The sequence below is a fragment of the Phocoena sinus genome, chromosome 7, assembly GCF_008692025.1.
Source record: "Phocoena sinus isolate mPhoSin1 chromosome 7, mPhoSin1.pri, whole genome shotgun sequence".
Taxonomy (NCBI): Eukaryota; Metazoa; Chordata; class Mammalia; order Artiodactyla; family Phocoenidae; genus Phocoena; species Phocoena sinus.
Genome location: NC_045769.1, coordinates 89,259,210 through 89,278,251, shown reverse-complemented (window position 1 = coordinate 89,278,251; position 19,042 = coordinate 89,259,210). Strand labels below are relative to the sequence as shown.

The 19,042-nt window shown below is 37.1% G+C and overlaps 1 protein-coding gene across 1 annotated transcript in view; it reads right to left on the bottom strand.

The window, feature by feature from the left end:
- The window catches only part of LRP1B (LDL receptor related protein 1B), a 1,461,391-nt gene extending 1,443,053 nt beyond the window's left edge, over positions 1 to 18,338 (bottom strand). The window contains 2 exon segments of the mRNA XM_032636635.1: positions 16,891 to 17,013; positions 18,275 to 18,338. Coding sequence (XP_032492526.1) covers positions 16,891 to 17,013; positions 18,275 to 18,338 — 187 coding nt within the window.
- Between the last annotated feature and the right edge of the window lie 704 nt (positions 18,339 to 19,042).

Below are 19,042 nucleotides of genomic sequence, written 5' to 3'. Positions count from 1 at the left end.
GAAAAAGAAATAAACAGAATACAAATTGGAAAAGAAGAGTTGAAACTGTCACTGTTTTTAGATGACATGAGACTATATATAGAGAATCCTAAAGATGCCACCAGAAAACTACTAGAGCTAATCAACAAATTTGGTAATTTATGGTTGCCAGAGGCTAGGGGAAGGGGAGAATGGGGAATGATTGCTAGTGGGTACACGGTTTCTTCTTGGCACGATGAAAATATTCTGGAATTAGACAGTGGTAATGATTGCACAACTTTGTGACTGTACTATAAACCACTAAATTGTACACTTTAAACGTGAATTTTATGGTATATGAATTATATCTCAATAAACCCATTATTTTAGAAAAATAAAATTAAAATAAAAGAGGAAAAAAGAAAAGGAAAAAAACAGCTTTGGGTATGGGGGTGGAGTTTTAGCAGGGGGTGGAACTTAGGCAGGGGCGGGGTTTTAGGTGGGGCGGGACTTAGGCAGGTGGGGATGACTTTGAGCGTGGGGCAGTGCCTAGGCAGGGCAATGTTGAAGCGCGGCGCAGGGCCTCTGCTTAGGACCTGGGCAGAACAGGAGAGGCAGCACCTCTAAAGGAGGGCCTCTGGAGTGTGGAGTTCTGAAGTTTGGAAGAAGGGCCCTGAGTGAGGGTGTGTGGGTGGGGTTTAGGCCGCTCCAGCTTGTTGGAGGGGGTCTCCGAATGTAGAGGTAGGGCCCTGAGTACACACCAGCTTTTGAGGATAGAAGCAATTGTTAAAGTTACTTTGGGAATACACCTCTATATTTTATTTAAAATTTTGAAATTTAGTTAAATTTATTTTTTCAGATTCTGCTTTTTATGCATTTTTGTTAGTGTTCTGATAAATGATGAGATGCAATAAATATAGAATGGTTGTAGAACTATATTACTGGGAGGTACACATGCAAATTGAAAAGAAAAGAAAAAGAGGGCGCAAGTCACGGGTATGTACATTTCAGTCACAGGTCTGAGATTTATTCACTATGTGTCCTCAAGCCAGTTGTTTTTACCTCACTGAACTGTAGTTTTTAGTTTTTAGTTTTTCATCTGGAGATTATGTAGTCTGAACCTATTTCAGTTCCTAGCATCTACAAGGGCCCAGTAAATCAACATATTACTCTTATGAAGCAAAGAATAATAGGAGCAAAAATCCATCTTGAAGCAAAATTTAAGAAGAACCTGGCAGTCTGAATCCCCATCACGAAGGCTGTGGCTCATGGCGTTTGACCAGATCCAGTTTATCTTGGGTTAAATCTTAAACAGAAGCCAGTCTTCGCCATTTAAGAGTACATCCTAGACAGCCAGCCCGATCACTGTGATTCCTTCAACTTAGACTTAATCTATATCTAATTTATTAAATCAGTTCTACTTTTGAGGAATAGAAAATTCTCACACTCTCTCAAATATTCATCAAGCCCAGAAATTTTGAAACAAAACAAACTTATTATATATTTATATTCCTATTCATCCGTGGAGGAAATAGTTAAAGATAACCAGAAAAAAGAGTTGAGCAGTAATGCAAACTCAATTATTCGATTCCAATCAGAGTGCAGAAATTCCACATCCACATGTGCAAGAATCCACTTCCCTCAGAGGTTAACTGTTTCCAAACACACACCCATCACTGCAGTAAAGAATCATTAATATCTTGTTGAATTTATAAACTGCATTTTGGCTTAACATTGTCAGAATGTGTCTGACCTGCTTTGCCTTAATTTGGACGCTGTTATAGTTGGCCTTTTTCTAACTAGTGTTGGTGTTATTGTTTTCTTTTTCTTTCTTCTTTTTTATAACCTCAACTTCAAACTGAACCTATAGATACCATTTTTTTTTTAAACTTGGATGACATGTGAAAAGGTTCCAGCGGGAATGTAGAGTCATCACTACCCCATTGGGATGAAATCCTGACAGGTGACAAACGTAACAGAAATGGTTATAGGTTTCTCCACTTGCAAACATTTTCTCCTGCATTTTCAGTTGTAAAACAGATTCAAATATTTTCTCTTACTGACACCAAAGTTTAGTGCCTTACATAATGACTAACCCTGGGAGGAATTTGTTCGTATGTGTTAAATGATAATACATTCTTTCATGGTCACTTTTACTTTCCCTTTTGAAATGCTGCATTCAATTATTTCATTGGTGAACCACTTAACTGAATATAAAAAACTTGATGACAGCAGTAAAAGAAAGATTGGATAAAACATTTGTAAATGGTAGACTCTTTCCTGTCTCAAGGAGCTTTTCCCGTATTTATGTGAAGAAAGCAGGTTATAAAGCAATGGTGTAAACTTATTAAGTCATATTGGATATAATTCTATAACTCATGCATTCCCTAAATAAGGTAACTATTCAAATAAACTGATAAAGTTTGACTTTGAAAATAATCATAAATATATAATCAGTGTATATATATATATATATATATATATATAAACTGCCTACCTACATAGTCACCTTTCAAATGTCTGACAGACAAAAATATATGTGCTGCTCACTGTGTACAGAACAATGTATGGATATAAGAGTGGAAAAGATGCCTGTCCTTAAGGATGCTAACAATGTAATGTAGGATTTATAATATTTGTTACTTAAATGGAAGTGACAGTAATTCTATGCTTCATTCATACTTAGCTATACATAGAGAAACTTGAAAAACCAAAATTAGATTTTTTAAGGGTGAGTGATACAACTCAAGTGATACAAAGTCCAAACTTAAAGCCTCATTCTTCAGCTGATTTCTGTTTTCAAGTTCAAATAACATGAGACTATCTCATGATTTTAAGCTCTTAATTTTACTCCTTTTCTGAGTCTTTTTTCTGATGGACTAGTTAAGACTGGAAAACACTCTGCTATGTTAAACTTCTTAGCTGTATAGTTCAGGGGTGTACCTTATGTTCTGGCAAACATTCTGTTGTAATTCTGTTTTGGTAACCATGTTATCAAGCTTTCATCAAACTGACCTGTCTTCTGATTTAACACAGTTGGAAATGTATGTCATGACCTATAGTGTATTCTTGGCAAAATACTTACTCTGAGTCTAATCAGCAGAACATAAATAGAAAAATTCGGACTCTGTGACATTCTACAGGAAAATGTCAATGCCATAAGAGACAAAAGAAAAGTTGGAAAATATTCTGGATTAGTGAAGACTGAAGAGCCATGTGATTCATTATTCTTGGTTGGGTCCTGGATTGGGCAAAAAATAACTGCAAATGATGTTTTAGGGACAGTTGGAGAAAGTTGAATATGGATGGGATATTATATCAAAGTCAAATTTCATGGGTGTGATGATGGTGTTATAGTTATGTAAGAGCACGTCTTGCTCTTAGAATCATTTCAGGATAAAATGTCATGATGTCTACAACTTATTTAAATGGTTCAGCAATAGTCATATGTGAACATATATATGTATATGTGTGTAAACATTCCAAACATCTATACACAATTCAGACAGAGAAAAAGATAAAGCAAATGTCACAAAATGTTAAGGGTTGATAAATCCAGGGTATACAGGTATTTACTATACTATTCTTTCAACTTTTCTGTCAGCTTGAAATTTTTCAGAGTAAGAAGTGGACGGAAGAAAGTAATTCAACTTTTTAAACAAATAACAATCTACATTCATTAGATGAACTATAATCGAAAAAGAAAAGCAAAATCATCCTGTGTGTTATAGGCTGAATTGCATCCTCCCCAAATTTATATGTTGAAGTCCTCACCCAACCCTCAGTACCTCAGAATGTGAGAGTGTTTGGAGACAGGACCTTTAAGAGGTAATTACGGTAAAATCTGGTCATACAGGTGGGCATGAATCCAATATGACTGGTGTCTTTATAAGAAGAGATTAGGACACAGACACACACAGGGGGAAGACCATTTAACAATATGAGAGGAAGATGGTCATTTACAAGCCAAGGAGAGAGGCTTCAGAATGAAACCAAGGCTGCCAACACCTTGAACTTGAACTTGTAGCCTCCAGAACTATGAGGAAATATATATATTTTTAAAATTTAAACCGAAAGTCTATGGTATTTTGTTATGGCAGCCCTAACCCACGAATACACTGTATTACTCAGAATTCTAAGAATCACTCTCATTGACTCTCTTCCTTGTATAACCCCTTCTGTTTTGAATGTCAGTGCAACCTGTGAATATGATGAGATATCACTCCAGGATTATATTGCATTATATGGCAAAAGGAAATTATCCACGTCTTCTTAATCTAATCACACAAGCTGTTTAAAAGCCGATGGTGTTTTCCATCTGGTTGCAGTGGAGGAAGTCGGGGATTGAAAGCATGAATCATGAGGGACCTTCAACATATTGCTGGTTTTGAAAATGGACAGGGTCCCCTGCCAAGAAATGTGGGTGGCCCTTGGTTGTCAAAGGTTGAGGCTGAAGACCATCAAGAAATTGTGGTCCCAGTCCTACAACCACAAGAAACCAAATTCAGCCAACAACTTAAATGAGCTTAGAAGCAGATCCTTTCTCAGACTCTCCAGATAAGAGCCCAGCCTTAGGAATACCTTGATTTCTGCCTTGTGAAACTTTAAGCAGAGTTTGATCCCATTTGATCCTAACTAGATTTCTGAACTATGGAATTGTGCGATAAGAAATGGGTGTTATTTTGACATGTTAAATCTATGGTAATTAATTATACAGCAATAGAAAACTGATAATCTCCTCAGTTATCCTCATCAGTGTGTTTTTATTTTTTACTTTTTTGGGTGGGGCATGCTCCGCAGCTTGTGGGACCTTAGTTCCCCGACTAGAGATAGAACCCAGGCCTTGGCAGTGAAATTGCCGAGTCCTAACCACTGGACTGCCAGGGAATTCCCAACAATGTGTTTTTAAATTAGAGTGAATATGTGTGTTTTGTTTGTCTGTGTGAGGAAAAATGGTGAAGAGAATATTATTTTTTTCCAGATTCAATTTGTGTATATGCACACATAAAATTCATATACATGCATATATAAATGTTAACCCATATACCTTTTAAAATTATTAGTACAGTAATATATACACATTTATATATCCTTTAGAATTGGATAAATGAGATACTTAAAATCCTCTATCAGTTGTTACAATATCCGTCTTCCATCTTTAGCATATTTATCTTGTCATTCCCAACATCTATCACAGGACCTATTACATAGTAGTCACTCAATTAAAATTTGTTATGCATAAATTTAATAGACACATAGACACATAGATACACTGATAGATACATATAGAGATAGATAGATGGATTATGTACAGGATGCCAACTTAAATGTTATGTGAGATAGGCATGTATGAAAGTCTGGTCTTCACTAAGGGGGAATGTTAGTGGAATCTATTTAACGTCTCTGAACTTCATTTACCTCATCTAGGAGGCTATATAGCATGGTACAGTGTTCAACTGTAGCACTGTCACATAATTGCTTTAGGAACTCTAGCAAGTAACTTCTCGCATGCTTTATTTTTATCCTCTATAAAAGCTGACCATGATTAGTATCATAAGGAGGCCACCGTTAGCTCATAGAGTGCCTTCATGCAAATTACAAACACTGTTCCCTTTCAAAGATCATTTATTTCCATTTGTAGGAAAATATATATACCCATGCTGTCTGCATTATTTATGTCACCCTGATGCCTTGCACGACCTGAACAACTGTACCTAATGTCCCGCTCAGGGCTGTTGTCAGGATCAAAGGATATAATCCACATAAGGGCCATAGCACAACATCTGGCCCATATTAACCATATATTTTGTGTCAGTAATTGTCATCCTTATCTTTCTCATAAACATCTTCTTTAATATGAAATTAGTATCATTTTACCAGGACAGAAACTAAATTAGCATAGGTGAAAGCCCTGGCACATGGTAAGGCATGGAGAAAATGGTTGAAGGACCATGCTTAGTAAGCACCTTGAACACAGTAGTTCCTCAGTAAATAGCTGCTGATTGATTACATTCTAGTTTTCTTAAAGAAAATGCACCAATACATTATGGGAACTGTAGTTTGGTAACAAAATTCTCTTTACTCCTTAAGTGAAAATATATAGTATGTCATTTATTTTAAAAATTGAATTGTCTAATATGTGCAAATTTGGAAGTAAAATGTAACAAAATTCCCCAAAGTCCCGTGTGGAGAAAGAAGCATTATTTTTACTATCAAATTACATCTATTTTATTGCCTAACCCAATTATCAATTGCGAGTCAACAATTATAACAATCTAATATAGATTACAGCAACCTAATATATAATATTACTAATATGCACGCTATGACTAGTATACACCACTTATGAATTTCTACTGTTTCCCTCAGAAAATAATGTTAGTTAAGTCATCAATCCAAGTTTGCCTTTTGTGTTGCAAATACGTAGCATTGTGGAGATGGACTCCAACTGCACCACCAAATGAGTGTTCTAGATCACCAGCGGGAAGGATTAAGGCAAAACTACTTTTTTAAAATTTTGGAGCAACCCATCCATAAATATTTGAAAAAAATAATCTGTAGTAATTATCTACTGATTTTTTATTAAAACAATGTTTTTTCATTTGTATAAGAATTGTACTATGTGATCAAATCAGGCATTCTTAGAGGGTTAGGACCACTGCTGTAGGAATGGGCCCTTTATTTCATCAGAAACTGGTGATTTCATTTCATATCTCTAAATAAAGCCTATAATTTCAGTACTCTGGTAGTTAGTATATATCTCCAAGGAAAAGGAGGGATTTTTAAATTGTTGCAGTATTCTTTATATTAATATAAAAAACATGGAAATGGGGGCTTCCCTGGTGGCGCAGTGGTTGGGAGTCCGCCTGCTGATGCGGGGGACGCGGGTTCGTGCCCCGGTCTGGGGGGATCCCACGTGCCGCGGAGCGGCTGGGCCCGTGGGCCGTGGCCGCTGGGCCTGCGCGTCCGGAGCCTGTGCTCCGCAATGGGAGAGGCCACAACAGTGAGAGGCCCGCGTACAGCAAAAAAAAAAAAAACATGGAAATGCAGTAGACATATACTAGGATGTTATATTAATCTGCTATGTCTGCCATAACAAAATACCATAGACTAACTGGCTTAAACAACAGAAATTTATTTCCTCTCAGTGCTGAGGCCAAAAGTCCGAGATCAAGATGTTGCCGGGTTTAGTTTCCCCCAAGGCCTCCTTGGATTGCAGATCTCCACCCTCTGACTGCCTCTTCCTATTGCCTTCTCTCTGTGTACAAGCACCCCAGTGTCCCTCAGTGTGTCCAAATTTCCGCTTCTTACAAGACACCAGTCAGATGGGATAAGGATCCACTCTAATGACTCATTTTTGCTTAATTTACCGCTTTTAAGCCTCTAGCAACAAGTTCAATTACATTCTGCAATGGAATAATTTTAGGGTTTCAACATGTGAATATTGAGGGGTACAATTCAGCCCATAACTGATGCTATAATAGAAAGTTAGGAAATGCAATTTCTGGATTCCAGTTTTAGCCTTGTTACCCATTAGCTATGAGACTCTTGACCAAGCAACCTGTTTGTGCTTTAGACTTCTTATTTTTTTATGGCCATAATACCTGGCCTATTTTTCTCAAAAAATAGGTACTATGTCAAAGGATATTTATTGATTCTAATGTACATGTCCTTAAATTATCAAAGTGCTATACAAGTATAAGTCCTTTCTATAATTACTATTTTTGAAAGATTGAAATTATTAGTCTTATGACTGTATGAAGTCTAAGACAAGAAGTTTATTAATAATTACTTTTCTCTTGGCAACTCCATCAGAGTTGTTGAGAAGTATTTACTAGTTTGTTTTCTTTCTTGCTGTTTAATACCCAGAAAGATTTGTGCAAGCTGAAAGATTCTCCCCTTTCGTATCTGATCCTTGGTTGACCAAGGAATAAGGTCAAACTTTTCCCTCCCAAGGCATCATTTTTCAGAAAAGTAAAACAAACAAACAAACAAAAAAACCCTGCAAGATAAGTAGACTGCTATAAGTCACCCTTACTGAATTGGTATCCTTCCACCTAAGCCCTATTTTTACCCATCTTCTCATGAACTTTACTCTTTGCAAGCAATTTCTCCCATCCCCCAAATCAAAAAAGGCTAATGTTACAGAGATTTTAATTGAAAATATTCAACCCAAAGTCAATTATTCTGCCTAAAACTGAAACGGGCCAATACAGCAATTAGTAGAAGGATGATACTTTTTGTCCTACTGAGAATTCCATAGGCATATTATAGTAGGGTTTTATATTCTGCTTTCAGGGAAGAAATAATATAAGATATGGGGGAAGGGAAAGAGAAAAAAGACATTGCCATTAAAATAAGTTCGTAGAACAAAACATCCTTCAGTGCTTCATTTAGCAAAATATGTCATTTCAGAAGCACTTCCGAGTGAAAGTCAAATGTAAATTTTATACACTGACTATAAAGAATAAAACCTCCTCTGGGAAGAAATTTGCTCACCCATGAAAGTTAAGAAGCCTTCATCCCCAACCCCAAATGCTAGATTAGTTGTGGATAAGTGATGGATTGAATCATTTCTGAGAAGGCTCCTTGCTCAGCCTTCAGCTTTGTCCCAATAGAGCCCTGCAAGACCATTTGTTTACTATACCTCATCCTTTAAGCCAAGGAGATTTTATCAGAGTTGTCTCTAGAATTCAATAATTTTATTTAATCCCCTTTATTTTATATCATTTCAAAGTTTTCATTGCCTGTAATTTCCAGTCCAGGCTGAGGGACATGAGTTCCTTTTTATCCTATGACCTGTGAACTTGGATCAGAAAACCAAACAGCAGTGGCTTCTTGAAGAACAGCAAGGCCTTCTGCAAAGCTGGTCTTGCTCCACTTCTGTGAATTGTGGTGCACTCAGGTTTATCACCTATGCCTCCAATCAAACTTGCTTAAAATTGTGGAGGCAAGCTTTCAGAGACCCGTTAGCACATTGCAGGGCAGGATGAAGGGAAATGTCACCCTCCATCCCGTCCCCACTGTGCTGGGGAAATGAACCAACCTTAGACAGGCCCTTTCAATTCACAATTATACTGTTCCTCACCTTCCTGTCTCCCCTTCATATCAACTCATAAGTGGAAGTCTCTTTATTATGAAAGAAGGGTCAATGTTTCTTGCCTCTTCATTGCAAAAGAGGGAAGCCTCAGAATAAAACAAAGAGCAAAACAAAAAGAATTGAAAGAGACATAAACTGCCCTCATGGGTCTCACATGCTCTCCCTTTAATCTGTAAGATCGTTTCGGCTTCTCTTCCTAACGAAAAGCTTAGCTCTGTGGCTCTCATATATTAGCTCATTGCAAAGTGACCTCTAAATCACTATTACTTAGAAACAAGGGCCATATTTCCATTCATTTTATTGTTCCTATAGTCTACTTTCAGTGCCCTATTCTGCTATTTATATTTAAAGGGCAGTATCTGTTTGCTAATAACCTCCCACCTGAATTTTTGTTTTATTTCTCTGACCTCTGTTGAAGGAAGAAAGTTTAGAAGGAAACTGTAAAAGGCTTTCTACCTTATATCCTATAAGGAGTTCATTAATATCCTCCTATCTAAATAAAGCTTAGAATCCTACAACAATGGGAATGCAGTCAAAGCAATGGTCAATTCATGCAGAGGCATATCTAACCCTAATAACTTACAGCCATTTTCACTCTTCACAAATGCTTCTATTCCTATTACCCAGGAGACATGGTGTGTTTACTGAATTATTCAATTAGAACTGATTACCTCCAAAGTCAGTGTGATATAACTGTTGGGATAGCATCTATGTTTTTCAAATGACACCATATTTTTAAATTAGGTGGCCTAAGGCTTCCTTTTAGGAGTTAGATTCTTCCTTTCCTGAGTATTTATAAAAAGAAGGGCAAGTTGAAAGAAATGCAAACTCTGCTTTCACCGATAACAGCCACCTTAGAGGGCATAGAAGGACTGTAAACTCAGTTTCCTCGTTTCTTAAAATGAGATAACAGCTACATTGCAGGACTGCAATGTTGATTAAATAATATTATTCATTAATGTGTTTTTCAGCCATATATTTTAACTTTAGCTAATTCATCAACGTGATGTCTTTGGAAGAGTTCTTAGGAAAAGCCACCTGTCCCCAAATAATGTCTACACCTTATTTGTCTTAATGCTTGAGTGTAATATACTTAATTATTAAAAACTGTTAATAACTTCTCTTGAATTAGTGTATGTGGTAAATTAACCCTGTTGCTAGCCACAACCTTAGAGAATAAAGCCAATCTTCAGTAAGAATGGGAGAGGGGGCAATTAGCGTGCTCTATCAAAAGACCCTCAGGGTAAGGTGCTTGGTCAGAGCTCTGGCATATGGAATACAGGGAGGGGGTGCTGGGTGGAGAGGGGCTCTTACTCTGGAACAGGCACTATTCTAAGCACTTTACTGTGAGGTAGGTACTGTCATGCCCATTGTACAGATAAGGTAATGGAGACCCAGAATGACTTAGCCTGCTGTACGAGAGCAAAGATATTCATCTGGAGGAACTGGCTTTGGTGTCAAGCGTCTGGGATTCAGAAGCCCTGATCATGCACTGTGCCTGCCACCTCTCCTCAGTGGATGAAGAGAGGAAAAGGAGTGAAGAGACACTGTGGCACATGCTACCTGGGGCCTCTTCTCGCCCAATATCTAGTCTCCCCTTTTTCTTTACTAGCAGAACCACAGATCTTATTTTGGAAAGCCCTGTGGAAATACTCATTGCCTCATACCTTAGGTGATCAGTTCTGGTGAAGGACATCTAAGCAAGAAACCTACTGAGTTTGCTTTCCGTAAAAGTTACTATTCTCCTGACAAACAGATAGACTCAGCTGGCACTGGCTGTTTCTTTTTTTTTTTTTTTTTCCCTTCTCTCTGGCCGAAATGGAATTATCTACTGGGGAAGGTGGAAAAGCCCTACTGTGGCTAAAAGACTGACAGCTCCATGCTAAGAGGTAGAGGAAGCCTGCTGTCATTCTGGAGCTTCCATATTAATCCTGGATTGTCCACTTTTGCACCTTTTAATATGAGAAAAGTAAACCCTTATTTGTTTGAGCTCCTGTGTCTGTCCCTTATGCTCAAATGCAATCTTAACACGTAAGGAGATGTGCAAAAATAGAAGAAAGAAGCCAGCTTTTACAGAGAATGCCATTTTGCCCAAGTCTGGCACCATGTGGGAGTGGGTACACACACAACTCTATGCCCCATTCTTCCACTTTGCCCAGTTATGCTGCTTCCTGTGGCTGCAGTACCCGGACACGGCCCCACCTCTGCAGCAGTACCGCAGACACGGCTTAGCTAGGACACTGCAGTAGGGTTTGGCAAACTACAGCCTGCAAGACAAACCCAGTCTGTGGACTGTTTTTGTACAGAGTGTAAACTAATGATGTTTGTTGTTCCATTTTAACTGTTTTACAAACAAATAAAAACAAAGAAGAATATGCAACAGAGATGACATAAGCTCAGGAATCCTAAAATGTGTACTGTATGGTCTTATACAGAAAAAGTTTGCTGATCCTTGCAGAAGGATAGGACAGAGTAGAGTCAATATGAAAATTATTATAACAACTACAGTAAGTCCCCTGCATACGGCCAAGTTCCATTCCGAGAGCGCATTGGTAAGTCCAATTTGTTTGTAAGTCCAATGAAGTTAGGCTAGGTACCCAACTAACACAACTGGCTATATAGTACTGTACTGTAATAGGTTTATAATATTTTTCACACAAATAATATGCAAAAAATAAAGAAAACATTTTTAATCTCACAATACAATACCTTGAAAAGCACAGTACTATACAGTACAACAGCTGGCATACAGGGGCTGGCACTGAGTGAACAGGCAAGAAGAGTTACTGACTGGAGGAGGGAGAGGAGGTGGGAGAGGGTAGAGATGAAGGGTCATCAGCAATAGGAGATGGAGGGCAAGCTGCAGTGTCACTCACGCCTGACGTGGATGGCACAGGTTCTGGCTCCCTGCTGGATTCAATTCTATCTACCCTTTTGAAAAAACAATCCAGGGATGTCTGGGTAGTAGCTCTTTTTTTCTCATCATAGATGACATGGTTGCACTGGATTGCATCCTGAACAGCTGTTGTAACCTTCGTGTATTGTTCTACGTTCCGGTCCTTTGCCTCAAAAACTAACAGTGCCTTATCGAATAAAGAAAATCCCCTTGTCATTTCCTGCATCGTGAATCTCTTTGGTTCTTCAGTTATTTCTTCTTCCTCCTGTCTCTCTTGGTGCTTCTTAGCAGTACCAGCTACATTACCACTGCTTTTACGCTTACTTCTGGACATCCTGGACTTGAAACGAAGATACTGTACTACTGTACTCTATACAGTACTGTACAGTATACAAAAGCACAACCACTTGTAGAGGATGCACTCACGTGACAACGTATGCCAAACACGTGAACTAACTTACCATGATTGGCCATGTGAATGCACATCCTCATCTTTGAAAGTTCACAACTTGAAGGTTTCCATGTAGGGGACTTACCGTATCCAGGTTGCAAATCTTACCCTCCTATAATGTCATTTTTATAATCTCCGGTTAGTCAAAGAGTCATCATATCCACAACATGATCTATAGCAGAAGGACTCTCTACATGATTTTCTGAAGGGGGGTAGTGGAGGGCAATAAGGAAGAAGGAGAAGGAGCAGAACAAATACCTTCCTGACTTAAAAGGAGGAATCTAATTTTAAGTATATAAACATCAGATTGCCAAAAAACATCACACATCTGCTGCAACTGATTGTTGGAAAGGAAGTATCATTAAGCATTCAACAGAAAATCCTAGAAGGAATTATGTATTGAATACCTTGGAATAAAAGCACCTTTCAGGAAGACTTCCCTGTCACAGGGGGTACCAAGTTTTCATTCCACAAATAACGTTTCTACTATTCACTTTAATTCTCGTCATACAAAAGGCTAGACTTACAAATGGATTGAAAGCTCTGAGTAGAAAGAGGGTGATTTTTCCTGATTTTCTCTTCTCATTGCCTCATAGGACCTAAAAGATGGTTAGCCATTTAGACACTTAACAAATTACTTCAAATAATGTAGCAAAATAAAGACTTTCATTTGTAATATAAGGCTAAAGAACCATTTCTCATATTCAACGGTAAGGATAGAAATTATTAAATTTCTCTCATCTCATATTTTAGAAAACCCATCTCAACATGCAATCAGCTTAGTGGTAAATCAACCCCATTCAAGACGGGTTTCTTTGGCCTTGGACTGCTGTTAGTGAAATCTCACTTCTGCCCCATAAATAGTAGAAAATACCCCTACAACCTGGGCCTAAACAAACACAGAAGAGAAAGAAAATATGTGCCTGTTAACCTCTCAGATCCCCAAATACCTCAATGTCATTTGATTTTCACTTCCTTTGTTTTTCTGTAGGCATGTTTATCTTCTAACGCATTTTTGTCATCAGCCTCTCACAAGTAAAGCTTTTCCTCCTCCTCAACAATATCCACTTTTTTCCCGTTAGAATTTTGTCATGGCAGAGCTTTCACAATGTCATAATAAATTCTATGCTATATTGGTCCTCTTATCATTTTAGAGGGTAAGTGGATTTAGGAAAAATAAGTGCATTGCATCAGCGGTTTTCATCTAATATTTTGTAGATACAACATACTTTGTCTTCAGATCAAATATGATAACATACTTTTGTTCATACACTGAGCACAAAATTATCCTTCTTAAGAATCAAGCTTCAAGGTTTTTGATTTCTAGTATTTATCTTTCACATTGAATGTATATACATTCATATAATTATAAAATTACGCAATTATTTTATGTAGATCAGCGATGACTGCATACGAATGTTATAAAACAACATGTTACAAAGCACTATGCTTAGGGAAAATGGTAACTGTGAACATCTGGATTGAGAAATTTAAATTTGAAAAAGTCTGATTTTTCCATAAAGCTTTTTCTCTATGCTTGTCCAGATTTTAGTTAGTACTGAAACCACTTATCTGAAACAGGCTAATTAAATGTGGATCCAAATATGTTACTCAGATTAAACACCCAGGTTAAAAAAAAAAGAGTATTTTTCTTTCTTTGTTATGTTGCTACATTGATATAAGAATCTTTTTTTAGTGTTGCTCTTGAGGATATTCAGCAATTTCGATGCCCGAGAGTAGAATAAGAATGGCCAAAATGGGAAAACATTTTAAAACTGAACTCACCAAATTTTATCGAGGAAAATAACTATATACTTAAAAACTGACAAAAATACCTTAAGGAGGTATGAGTTTCATTTTAAAAACTAGATAAGAAGAAAATCTATCTCTATTTCAATTAACCCACGTGTAATTCCTAATTTGAAGCTTCAGTCCACCAAAGCCCCTAATCTCTGTGAATTGAAGGACCTACCTTTTTCCCCCGAACACGAGGTGGTGTCTACCTTCTGGGCAAGATGGATACTCAAAACATTTTCAAACATTGTGGTTGAGACACTGACCATTAAGAACAGAAGCTCAATCAATCAGGGCAGATGCTGGCCAGCAAACACAAGTCTAGCTGACTGGTGTGGCCCTGCTTGGTATCGGCCACGTTCCTAGAAGCACAGAGCCGGCATGGGAGGGGGAGTGGAATACTGTCATCCACCCACTTCGGCATTCACTCTGGGGTCTCTTTCCTCTTTGGGTTTGAGTTTTGACCACCAAGGTCCTTGTGCCTCCTCTGTACCACAGATCCTCTCCAGCCTGATTCTCCCACTAATCCCCCTCCTTAGTACAAAGGGAGCATCATTTTTCTCTATTATTCAAAAGCATGAAGGGAACTCCTGCCTAGACAGACCACACAGCCTTTTCTTCTCAATCACTTTTGCACTGTGCCAGGTACAAGTTCCAGGGCATTTCTCCTTCAACCTGCCTTCCTACGTACGGATTCTGCAAATCTCTCTCATGTCTCTGTCATGTTTCCCAACAGGAATTTGATAGCAGGATTAGGGCAAAAATGCAAGACTCCAAAACTCAAAAATTTAACTTTTTAGTCCGATTATGCCATGGCAATCATCCCTTGCATCTAACGAGAAGAAAACTCTTCTATGGCACTTAAAGAGGGGAAGGCTTAAACAGTGTTAAGTCCCACTACTTATACAGGTGAAATGTAGTCCAACTACTTATATATTTCATGGACGGGGTATTTTATTATTGTTGTCTTTTCACATTACTATACCATCTGCATCCATATGCAGAATTTTGAGATTCTTCTCCTTATTTTCCATTTTTAAACAACTTTGTTAAGGTATAATTCACCTACCATACAATTCACCCATTTAATATGCACAGTTCAATGTATTTAAATACATTAACAGAGTTGTGCAACCATCACTGCAATCTAATTTTAGAACACTTCATCACCTCCAAAGAGACCCCATACTCATTAGCAGACATTCCTCATTCTCCTCCACCCCACTGGCCACTGGCAACCACTTATCTACTTTCTGTCTCTATAGATTTGCCTATTGGGATATTTCATATGAATGGAATCATAAAATATGTGGTCTCTTGTGCCTGGCTCCTTTTCCTTCACATAATATTTTCAAGATTTATCCATGTAGCATGTATAAGTACTTCAGTCCTTTTTTATTGTTAAATAATATTCCTTTGTATGGCTTTATCAGATTTTATTTTTCCACTGGAGTATTTTCCTATTAATATACTTTTTCCTCTTATCATGCCTAGAACCTTAGCTATGCTATAGGGGTCTCGTAAAGGTTTTCAGAATTAAACTGATGAAATTGGTGAAAATCAGAAATGTAGTAAACAACTACAACCTCTTACTATCGAAAAAGCGATCTGTTCAAATTGAAGAAAGGCAATTAATGCAAATATTCAAGTACCCATATGCTGAGAAACTTTAAAAACACGAGCAAACATGAAGAAAGTGAATAAGCATTGCTTCTGCTTTCTGTCACCAAGATTTTCATCAAAACTTATATTGGTTCCATCTATAATACTTATAAACAAGTAGATAAAAGTGGAAAATGGAACCAATAATTATTATCTCTACAATATCAAGCAATAAGAGTGGTGAATTTTTCTTTTTTCATGTTGATTTCACAGAACTATGTAGTTGCTTTGAGGATGATTCTGAGAAGCTGACATACCTGTTTGCGTGGGGAGTAAAAACTGATATTAGCTGTGCTAGAAAATATCAATATGAAAATTTAGGGGACTCTTCACACTCCTTACAACAGTAGGTATTTAAAAGAAAGTGTAGCAGATTTAGCTGTCGTCCTGTTATTATTTACAATTTTGATTTAGTGGTATTTTTCACACGGGCAAAACCCTTAATGGACTCCCAAGTTAGACACAGTGGTACAATTACAATTAGGACTCATGTGTATTCAGAGTTCTGAATCTGATATTATAAAGTCAAAGATCCTCACTGCCTGGATGGATAAATGTAGTTTCTATCTTTCAGGTGCAAGAGAAAACACGTTCAATCATTTGTGTAGTGCCCTAGATATTAATAGAAATAATATGGGAGCTAAAGCTTGATTAGTTCATTATTCCTTCTATATGCTCCTCTGTCTCAAAACATGTGAGATAAATTATTGGAGAGGACCTTATTCCCTCTCAGTGCTGTGTTTTCAAGGATTTTTTTCTCTTCAAGTAAATTTTTTTCTAGGAGTAACACAATCACATTGAAATAACCTTGCATTTTCTTCCCTTCATAAGTTAATTCACACGACAAAACTGCGTTTTACGCTCTCATTCACGTAGTCATTTTAAAGGACACACAAACAAAAGGTTTTAAGTTTTTAGGCTATTTGGGAAAAAAAGAATAAACGGAAACAGCAGTCATCTGTGAAAACAGCTGACATTTAGTTTCACATGTAAGGTAAATCTGAATGGCATGAGAACCTTTCTACTCACAGGTATCTAAAGATTCGTCTGAATCATCAGGGCAGTCTGGGTCCCCATCACACAGCCAGCTCTGGGAGACACAAGTCACATGATCGTGGCAAAGAAATTCACCAGGATCACACAACTGCTGATCTGAAAATGAAAATGTTTCAAAATAAAATATGAATGATCTGAACATGAACACAAGAGCAGTACAAAGATGAAATGTGAGAAGGCAATGCATAAAAGGTCTATGAATGTGGTCCACATTTTCTGTTCGGCAACAAAGCTAAACCGATTATTTTTCTTATTTTTATCCACTCAGCTCAAGCACTCAATTCTGATAGACTTAACTTTGTTGTGGTCTCACACAATCTATCCTGAAAATAGTTAAGAATTCTATTTGTGTTTAGGACTAGAGGCTTCCTCATATCAGATAAGGCATATAGCTATCCCAGCAAGCAGGTTTTATAGAAGATGTTGATCCAAAGCAGAAGCTCTTGAGCAGAAAAATTTTAGTTTCCTCCTCTGCTCCAAGACAATGAAAAATCAGCAATAAAAATTAAACCTTGTACATAAACTCCATCTCTTAGTATTTGGTTCTTAACTATCCAACCTTATGCTAGAGCTTCATGCTTTTACATCTGTTAGATACCCAATATCGTAATATATTTTTCACTACAACTTTCCAATTGACAATTTCTGCTACTGGACAGTGAGGGTGATAGTAAAATCCCATAAAGCTTTGTTCTAACTCAGGTTTCTACATTTGATTGTATTCAAAAAGTCCATTATTTTCCTTCCATTGTTTCAGAATATTTAGGATCTGTTGCCTTTCCTCAGGTCCTAGTAAACTCATCAGATGTTGTTTTTTGCAATATACTTACTTATGCCCTATAAGTCCATTCAACAAAATATTTCTTTTTTAAAAGCATTTAAAAACATGTCTGAAATAGAAATGTTTCTTACAATTGATGACCTCAGAGTGTGAAAGAGTGTTAGGAGTGTTAGACATTTGATATCACTCATTCTTTGTTATGTATATACAGGAATGATCCAACAACAAAGAAATCCATCAGTAAATATGTCTTTCAGTATATACCAAATGCATATTCTAAGTGATACAAAAGCATTACACCATAGCTTAATTGGCCTTTTTCGCCTAGCAATCTACAAAATGATGGAACATCTTCCATTTAATCATTTGATAAGATATAGTATGTCTTTCCTTTCTCTCCCTCAACCTCTTCCCCTGACCCCAAAATCACTTAAAACAAATATACTTTACAAACACACAAACACATCCAGACACACACAAACACACATCTTTAATCTATAATTAACTCTTCCTACTCTCACACTATGATATTTTCTGAAAATTCATATATTTTACCTTATTATACACTGTCAATACCACACTCATTACCACCACTATCATAATTATTGTTGTTTTTTTTCACATTAGGTTGTTTGTGCATACTTTGAATTTGGCCTTAGAGTTGGTGCTATAGAATCAAAGATGTATAAGTCTCAGTCTTTGTCTTGAAAGATTCAGTCAGACTACTTACACCAACAGATCCCAAAGAAAAAAAAAAAGTACATCGTATACCAAAAGTTGCCAAATAAGTGATTTAGAAAATAACTGCTAAAAGGAGAGATCACAGGTAGAGATAGATGGATACCAATATAAAGAAAAGTCTGGGGATATAAGCATGATTTTAAACGTGGGTAGGCTATGGATAAATGGAGAGTAAATATAGGACATTTCAGACAAGAGGTAGAGTAATAAGAATTGTTAAGGCAGTAATTATTGAAATGCATTTGAGACAAATGTTTTATACTAAAGTTGAAATGACATTCAGGTTCCAAGATCCATCTAGGTTTTTCTCCACCGAACATTATGTGTGATATTTATAAGTATGTCCTGGTGTTAGAGGAAAGGGACTTAAATTCTGCTTTAGACAGTCATGTAACCTTTGTAGTTAATGTAGGGAAAGAGCACATGAGAAAATTCAAATTATTTTTGCTTATAGACAGAGACTATATGATTTATTACCAAACAGGGAGAGTTCTGAGGGTGAAGGAAGACATTAATAATTACACTGGGGCAACAAGTATAAACCAAGTCTATTCCAAAAAATCAGAATGACTGCTCATTGTACCTATAGCTAGTCTGCATTTG